General features: G+C 36.7%; 1 protein-coding gene across 1 annotated transcript in view; it reads right to left on the bottom strand.

Annotated features, from left to right (window-relative positions):
- Sarm (sterile alpha and armadillo motif) overlaps positions 1-3,214 on the bottom strand; it is a 518,042-nt gene extending 514,828 nt beyond the window's left edge. Inside the window, 3 exon segments of the mRNA XM_068361232.1 lie at positions 662-1,240; positions 1,242-1,638; positions 3,079-3,214. Coding sequence (XP_068217333.1) covers positions 662-1,240; positions 1,242-1,313 — 651 coding nt within the window. The 5' untranslated portion in view covers positions 1,314-1,638; positions 3,079-3,214.
- Positions 3,215-10,000: the final 6,786 nt, after the last annotated feature.

Here is a 10,000-nt window from a genome sequence, read left to right as displayed (position 1 = left end):
CACACTCGCATTCTAAAGTAAAAATAAAAGTCTACTTATCAGAAATAAAATGAAGCCATAAAGCTTGGTTTTGGGGGAAAACCCATAAAGATTGAATTGATATTACAATTGTCATAAGTTACTGGTGAAATTATTTTCTTATCCAATTCATAAGTAATTTTGGAAATTATTAATTTCCATTATCAAAATGAATAAATGTTGGTCCATCCGCTATTTGAATTTTGGAAGAAATGGAAAACTGTATGAGGATTAAAAGGACTTGATCACGCTGAAAATGAACGCAATTTACTTGTTATTTCAATAGTTATAAAACAGAATGCTAAATTCACGTTCATGACAGCTATATATGTTAAATTATACAAGTGGCTATATTATATCAATGTTACCAAAGATTTAGACTTCAATTAAAGAGTATGAAAGAATAGCATCATCAATACCAACTAGCAATATCCATTACCACGGTTGGTTTAACATCTGAAAAGTTTCTGAGTAACTTCACCAAAAGAAAAGAATATCATAGATTGACCTAATCCTCATAAGAACCAACGACGTGTCTTGGGCAACCGAGAACCTCATGAAGCAGGAGCATACAAAGACTGACTAAAGCCCACACACACAAGAGTACATCGTGACCACACACTATAGAAGGTGCAGTACTGACCCAGGTGGCGTGGCTCTTATATACCTTAGGAAGAGTCGAGGCACTCCCTAGGGGAGGAGGAGTAATCGACGCTTTATGGGGCGACGATGGCTGAGAGACGCAGGTCCCTCGAAAACCATCTCGCCCCTGCCCTATTCCAATGCTGCTACTCCCTCCTCCCGTAGGAGGCCAAGTCAGAGGGGTCCCACTCGGGTCGGGTTCTGGAGTTATAGTAGGCACCCAGCGGGAGTGGAAGTCGTCGGGTTCTTGAACCCAGAACCCTTTGCTATGGGGCGCCCGTGGACTGGCCGACGACCCCCGCTGGGAAGGCCCGACGTAGGGCAAATTGCTAAAGCCATTGCTGCTGCTGCTGTTGAGATTTGGAATACTAGTGCTGTTGTTGTGGGTCAATCGGCGGTTCCGCAGGCTATTGCTCAAGTTATTGCTTATGTTGGCATTGGCCAAGTTGCTGGTTGACCCTCCACCAACGGTACCGTCCCTGACCCAACCGCCGTTGGGATCCCGTGACCAGCCTTTCCTTCGATCCAGATCCATGTCTCTGGGGCCATAACCCTTGTGGTTAGCACTGACACCGGCCCCCGCTGATGCGGGAGGAACTCCCATTCTCAGTGCCCCCTCCGCCCCCGCCCCTTCCGTTGCGGTAAGGGAACATCAACAACGGCCTCGTCTGGGGGCACGGGCGTTCATGGAACCCGGAGGGCGAGACTCAGGAAGCCTTTATTCTTTTTGATCCCACGAAATGAATTACACTTATTGCTAATATGCCACTTGTTATACACACCACTCAATCACATATATTCGATCTCATTCAATACTCTGTTTTCTATATTACGACAAGTATGGTGTTTAGTCATTACAATAGATTTCATCTATGTATTTATGATTGACATGATTTGCACAATTACAATTTTAACATCACTTACACAATAATTAGGTTCACGTGGTATTCATCGTAAGTTGCATATATCATTTAAACCCTAAAAAGAAAAACAAAAATACTTATTAGGTTATTTTACATATTTTTTTTTTTAAACTCAAACGAATAACAATGAAATATATATCTCTAATCAAGGTTACTATTTACGGGACAATTTGTATAACCCAATACTTAATTAAACTTTAATTTTCAATTTTATTTTCGTGATCATAAAATTTACTTTAGTGTCCTTGTGAGTATCTTTCGCAAAGGCTTAAACAATATGAAATTTATAATCGCGTCCTTGTGAATATCTTTAAATGTCTGAAGCCCATCTTGAATTCCAGACAAAAACGTCAAAGTGTATTCCTTATCTTCACGCAAACCCAAAAGCTTCCCTTCAGAAGGACGCAAAGTATGCCCTTCTAAGGAGACGTCGAGTACCGCGTCGCAGGGAGAAGAGGAATTAGAGGGTACCGGGTATTACCGGCATGGAGGAATACACATTCAGTAAGTAATTTATCTTGACAATCTGCACATGGGAAATTATTGGCGGTATATTCAAAATTTATAGTAGCATCAGTAGCATGATCCTGAATAGGCATTGACAGGGAAGCTCTCGTGTGTTCGTGCGCGTGTAGTACGTGGTGAGCTGAGAGAGAGAGAGAGAGAGAGAGAGAGAGAGAGAGAGAGAGCGTGTGTGTCTGTCTGTGTGGTAAGAGCTGTTTCCGAGAGAGGTACTGAATAAGGTGCTGTGGCCCATTTGGGAGGCCAACACCATCACCACTAGATCTCTCCTCCTCCCTTGGCTGGGATCCACACTTCTCCATTCCTCCTTCTCCTCCTCCTCCTCCTCCGGAATCATCGCCTCCCCATAACACCAACAATAACCCCACTTCATCCACGTTGGTTGCCCATTCGACACAGTCTCTGTAAAGTGTTCCTTCCTCCAAAAGTCAAATGAGAAATATTCCTCAAATCACTATCGTTTTACCTTGTTCCGGATTTGGATGCAACTAACATTTTCACATTCATTCACTGTCAAGAAATAATCACAGTCATTTTAAGACGATAATTCACAAGTTCTTGAATTCAGTATCAACAAGGAAGTTCAGTCCATGCAAACTTTCACTCTTCATCGTAGTAAATAAACAAATATATAAATGCTTTTTTTTTTTTTTATTATGTAGAGCCATTACCCAACACTATATTTTTCGGCACAGTCTCTGCACACAGGCACCAGCCCAGTTACCCTAAATTTACTTGTGTGTGTACGTCCGTGCGTGCACAAGCAAAAGAAAAGCACATTTCTCAATTCTCACACGGATCACGCCACAACAATCTTGTGATTCCGATAACAGGCATCTTTTCGAGTTAATCAAACTTGTTTATTATCATTAATTTATCATATTTTCTGTCACATTCAGGTTTTACATATATACAAACTTATATATTAAGAATATCAACATTACTAAAAAGATAAACACAATATCCAAATCACTCGTTTTCGATCGAGGCGCGAAACGGAGAAAAACAGTTTGTCGGAGACAGGGACGAGCGTGAGAGCAAAAGCGGCCAGGTGATGTTCAAAGGTGCGCGCACACTCCCCAACCCAGAACCTCCTCCGCCAGCAACAACTAAACCTCAACTGGGGTACCTTACTCTCAACTGCCTGTCTACCAGACACAACCCCTTGCCAACTCTTCCCAGCCAGCACTCGCAACACTCGTTGGCTACCTTCTGTCTAAGACACCGATGCCATCGTTTCTTTTTTATCGTCTTTTCTCCGACTTGACGCTGCGTTGCTGTTTTCCCTGCACCAGAGGTCTTTGCCTGATGAATGCACTCCTCAAAAACATAGAAGAAAATATATTCGGGTGTCTCAGTATGCTGCTCGAGTAAGAGTAGAGCACAGACTGATATAATCCGGTTGAAACTTCCAGATTGCTCTATACCTTTCTCGTGGCTCCGGTGCCCCGTGAAAGAAACACATGGGTGAAATACATCTAGTGTGAGTAAAAGCTTGGGTGCTTCTTCAGAGGAACTGTTGGTACTTAAATCCGATACAAAGAGAAATCGCATGTATTAAAAACAGTTTCAAAGAGAAACTGCAGACATTCTATTCTATTTGAAAGGTAGAAATGTACTCGTTTAGGCAAAGTTTTGTATCACCATTAAATTTCTTTGATTTTTTTTTTCTAGTAAATTAACAAGCAAAATCTTGTTAATAGATTAAAATGCATAAAGCATAGGGAAATCTCGGTAACATTCATTCTCATTCAAAACTGAGATATAGATATTGTTGAGATTTTAGAAGTTTAGTAAGAGTAGAAGAAACGTAGAAAAGTGTAGATTTTATTTGGCACCTGGCATTGATACAACACTTTTATGTTATATATTTCATATATGAGTTGTGCAAAAAAATCCTGCCCAATAAAATATTACAACAGGAAAATAAATATCTGAAACATTGATATTTATCACTTACGAAGCATAGCAGGCAATAAATCTAAGCCATATTTACACATTTAATTTCCACTCTTAACTTGACTAATATCAAAGATATACTGCCAAAAATGAATGACCTATATGTTTTCATTGAAGAATTAGAAATTGTAACTCTTTCCGTATTACTTGCGTGAATACTCTTAATATTATAAAGCGGTGACATTACATTAAAAAGACCCGTATCTTTGCCTTTGACTCTTTATTTATATGCATAGGTACATAATTATCTGGGGCAATTACGGACAAGAAAATCCAAAATTCTCTGAGTACGGGGTGATTACAGACATGAAAATCGAAAATATTCTGAGTATAGGGCAATTGCAAACAAGAAAATCCAAAATTCTCTGAGTGCAGAACCATTTGCAGACAAGAAAATCGAAAATTTTCTGAGTACGGAGCGATTGCAAACACGAAGATCCAAAATTCTCTGAGTAGGGGGCAATTGCGGACAAGAAAATCGAAAATTTTCTGAGTATGGGCCAATTGCAGACAAGAAAATCGAAAATTTTCTGAATATGGGGCGATTGCTAACAAGAAAATCCAAAATTCTCTGAGTATGGGGCGATTGCGGACAAGAAAATCCAAAATTCTCTGAGTACGGGGGCGATTGCGAACAAGAAAATCCAAAATTCTCTGAGTATGGGGCGATTGCGGACAAGAAAATCCAAAATTCTCTGAGTACAGGGCGATTGCGAACAAGAAAATCCAAAATTCTCTGAGTATGGGGCGATTGCGGACAAGAAAATCCAAAATTCTCTGAGTACGGGGCGATTGTGAACAAGAAAATCCAAAATTCCCTGAGTACAGGGCGATTGCGGACAAGAAAATCCAAAATTCTCTGAGTATGGGGCGATTGGGGACAAGAAAATCCAAAATTCTCTGAGTACGGGGCGATTGCGAACAAGAAAATCCAAAATTCCCTGAGTACAGGGCGATTGCGGACAAGAAAATCCAATTTTCTGCGTACGGGGGGGGGGGGGGTTGTGGAAAAAAAAATCCAATATTATCTGAGTACGGGTCGATTGCAGAAAAGAAAATAAAAAATTCTCTGAGTACGGGACGATTGCGGAAAAGATAATCGAAAATTCTCTGATTGCGAAAGAGAAAATCGAAAATTTTCTGATTATGGGGCGTTTGCTGAAAAGAAAATCCAAAATTCTCTCAGTACGGAGGGATTGCGAACAAGAAAATACAAAATTCTCTGGGTATGGGGGATTGCGAACAAGAAAATCCAAAATTCTCTGAGTACGGAACGATTGCAGACAAGAAAATCAGAATTTATCTGGGTACGGGGACGATTGCAAACAAGAAAATCCAAATTCTCTAAGTTTGGGGCGATTGCGGACAAAAACATCCAAATTCTCTGAGTACAGGGCAATTGCAGACAAGAACATCCAAAATTCTCTAAGTTCTTGGCGATTGCGGACAAGAAAATACAAAATTCTCTGAGCACCCGGCGATTATGTACAAAAAAAATCCAAAATTCTCAGAGTACGGGGCCATTGCGGACATGAAAATCCAAAATACTCTGAGTATGGGGCGACTGCAGACATGAAAATCCAAAATACTCTGAGTATGGGGCGATTGCAGACATGAAAATCCAAAATACTCTGAGTATGGGGCGATTGCAGACATGAAAATCCAAAATACTCTGAGTATGGGGCGATTGCAGACATGAAAATCCAAAATACTCTGAGTATGGGGCGATTGCAGACATGAAAATCCAAAATACTCTGAGTATGGGGCGATTGCAGACATGAAAATCCAAAATACTCTGAGTATGGGGCGATTGCAGACATGAAAATCCAAAATACTCTGAGTATGGGGCAATTGAAGACAAGAAAATAAAAAATTCTCCGAGTTCGGGGCGATTACGGACAAGAAAATACAAAATTTTCTGGGTACGGGCGGTTGTGGACAAGAAAATCAAACAATCTTAAAATAAATTTCCTTGCTGATGAAAACAACTCAAGATGAATTGAACTAAAACAATAATAATAATGAGGAGAAGGAAAATAATAATCAAAATTAAGTCATTAATAAAGTTTAACGTATATAATAATAATACTATTAACAATGATAATAATAAATTCAACTTAAATAAGTTGTCATTTGATTTCAATAACTTTTTTGAAATCAAAGTGGTAACACTTTATTTATAGGTCTATTGAAAACGGATACTTGAAAAATCTAAGTTCTTTAAGATTTGGTTCAATAGAGAGAGAGAGAGAGAGAGAGAGAGAGAGAGAGAGAGAGAGAGAGAGAGAGAGAGAGAGAGAGAGAGAGAGAGAGAGAGAGAGGGGTCCCTTCACTGAAGAACTTATCGCCACAAGGACACTTGTAAAATAAAGTTTTTAAGAATTGGGTTAATAATAAACGAGAGAGAGAGAGAGAGAGAGAGAGAGAGAGAGAGAGAGAGAGAGAGAGAGAGAGAGAGAGAGAGAGAGAGAGAGGTCCCTTCACTGAAGAACTTATCGCCACAAGGACACTTGTAAAATAAAGTTTTTAAGAATTGGGTTAATAATAAACTAGAGAGAGAGAGAGAGAGAGAGAGAGAGAGAGAGAGAGAGAGAGAGAGAGAGAGAGAGAGAGAGAGAGAGAGAGAGAGTTGAGTAGACGAGTCTCAATGAAGAATTACAAAGAACAATTGATCAAAATGTTGCTTTCGTTCCGTAAAATAATTCAACGGCGTATTTCTATCACAACAGTTCACATATGAAAAAGGAAAATATTCTCAATGTGTTTGTTTTATTATGTAAATTAGCAGCAGTCAATCATTAGTTTAAATCGGACTGATTACTTTCAATTAAAGCAACATCAAGGGTATTCTATTGCTTTGCGATTTTTATATTAGGTATTATCAATGTATAAAGAAAAAGAAAACAATTATTTACATAAAAGATTGCAAGATAAATCCTGAAATTGGGATAAAAAGCAAAAATAAATACGAAGTTAGGTCAATACAAACATATATTATGTAAGATGTTGCGTCAATAATAAAAATACAAATATTTGATTAATTTGTAATTCTATAAAAATATGATGATCATGATATGCGTTCCTTCATTAAATTTGCACTCTTTGGCAAACAATATGATTTGCATAAAATAACTAATTATAAAGAAAATAAAAATGAATACATGATAGTTCGGTGTTTCAATATGACATATCCAAGAATTTCGTGCTCAGATATCATTATTCATATAGACAACAATAAAAGTAGAAATGGAAAGTAAACTTGCATTGGAGTATTACTGAAGAATTTGTTATAAACCTATAAAAGGAATTCAGTGGAATACAAATATGTGTTTAAAAATTTGTTAAACCAACCGAAGAGCCTCAAACAGACGTGAAATCTCTCTCTCTCTCTCTCTCCTCTCTCTCTCTCTCTCTCTCTCTCTCTCTCTCTCTCTCTCTCTCTCTCTAAAAGATTTGATTGGAGTTGAAACTTTAGTCTTGTAAAGGACACCCGATATTATTTAAAAGACAAAAGTACTAACTCCAATCAAGTCTTTTCAATTTTCCTATAGGGGTTATAATGCATAAGTGTTTGTGTGTGTGTGTATATATATATATATATATATATATATATATATATATATATATATATATATATATATATATATATATATATATATAAAGCAAAATACTTGTTTGGTTCAAAGCTCTCATGAAGACAGAGTAATGTGCGAAAAAGAAAATAATCAAGAGCTATAGCAAATAGGGTTATTTATTCAATGTTCCCTTGAACGTAAGCACTGTTCATATAGAGGCATTTCTCTATTCTTGATAGGCAAATGTAATATAATTGTGAAACATTAACAAATAAATAAAGCAACGAAAATAAACTAATGATGAAAGCAATAAATCCAAAAGTAGACCTGGAAGCAAACCCTAACAAAATGTATAAATCTCAACTCAGGTGTAACTGTAAATATAATTTTTGCTAATCACGTAGCAGGTACGCTTTGAGCTCTTACTTACAAACACTTACACTTATACAAGTACCTAGTCACTTATCCCTTTAATCTCTAATCTCTTTTTACTTATCCCTTATCTCTTTAATCTCTAATCTCGTTTTACTATCATCCTTATTGTACTGTCAACAGCTCACCCCTTAAAAGTCATAAATACTTGGAAATTACAATTGGTAATACAGTCACCATTCCAAATATCTTAATTTGCTAACTTAAATAAATGACTATATGTAATCTTAACGTTTATTCTTCGAACACTGACTCGTCTACGGCTATCAAGCCTTGAAAGTCCTTGGCATTTATATAGAAAACTAATACCAATACCTATGAAAACAGGAGATCCATATTCAATGACCATACGTTACAGCTGCCTGCTATTTAGCTTTCGTGTTATGTAAGCGGCGCGGCCTTGGCTATAAATAATAATGTCACACGGAAGGAGATGTAGATGATGACACACATATACAGAGACATATTCAACGAAAAAAAATACTAAGCGGATACTGCCAAACTCTAGATGTATTTATTGATGTAAATTTGTAATGGCGTTAAGTAGGGTTTATTTTCATTCATTTTGAAATAATAATCTTGAAGCACTATGTGAGATTGATAATCATGTCATTTAAGATAATAGTTAAATATGGAATAAAAATACGAGAACAAAACAAGGAAATGATAAACTCATGTTACAATTCAAACATTTGTAGCTTAAATAAGAGGACAAACAATTCAAATGTATCAGTATAATGATGTGTGTAAAATACTTACAGGCAGATTAAAACTGGTTGATCAAATTCAATCCGTAAACTGGTTTTACAATAATAGCAGTAACACTCACTCACCTGTAAAAAAGACGGGAAAAAGACATTGGTAACGATTTTTTACTTTTAGAAATTGAATTCACATCAAAAGACCTTGGACAAAAGATGAGAGATGTCCCATAGTTTTTAACTAAAAAAAATACATTTCATATAACAAAAAAAAAAAGTTTATCAATTTCATCAAACGGTAAAAGCTGATAATTATTTATACTCGCAATCTAATGAAAACAAAGTTCAAACACCGTACAAATGATATCCAATGTATAGCTGTAGGTCAGCTAGATCAGCATAACCAGTTCCCAGAGAGAGAGAGAGAGAGAGAGAGAGAGAGAGAGAGAGAGAGAGAGAGAGAGAGAGAGAGAGAGAGAAATAAAATATATAACCTAATGCGATGAACATATAACCTTAATGAAGCAAGCCTCACCTCATTGGAATGATACCATCTTTAAGATACATAATCTATACTTGTATATTGTGTATTATCTCTCTCTCTCTCTCTCTCTCTCTCTCTCTCTCTCTCTCTCTCTCTCTCTCTTTCTCTCTTCTATATATTACACACAACAGTCAACTAATTACCATGAATTACAATATAAATAGACTCAAATGTATTTTGATATCATTTCTGAAAATTAAATCAATAAAGTGAATTTCTGAATCCACATTATGAAATATATATTAGGATATAGTTTATATTCCAGAAGAGAAAGTATATCATATCCAATAAACAACAGAAAGAATACTTCAAGATAAAGACAGATGAACAATAGTCACTGCATATTTGGACGTAAGTTTAAAAATAAAAATTAAACAAAATTACATCTCACCAACGACAATTTTACCGTCGAGATTTCAGTGCCGTCTTAATTACAAATTCATAAAAACATTCACAAACAAGGTAAGGCTCTAAAATTAGAAAGACCGATAAAGTTAAGCATCAAAAACCTCTAAACAATGTTAAACATAGTAATTACAATAAATCTACCAGCTTCATCCCACCTTCATCACAATGAAGTTCATATTTTGTGAAGAAGGAATATACCAATATCACAATGAAACTTACAAAATATGCGCGCTCATAGAGTTATGTGACAGACATAAATGGAGTCTTAATGCCAAA

The sequence above is a fragment of the Palaemon carinicauda genome, chromosome 37 (genome assembly GCF_036898095.1).
Source record: "Palaemon carinicauda isolate YSFRI2023 chromosome 37, ASM3689809v2, whole genome shotgun sequence".
Classification (NCBI taxonomy): domain Eukaryota; kingdom Metazoa; phylum Arthropoda; class Malacostraca; order Decapoda; family Palaemonidae; genus Palaemon; species Palaemon carinicauda.
This window is presented reverse-complemented; position numbering and strand designations above follow the sequence as displayed.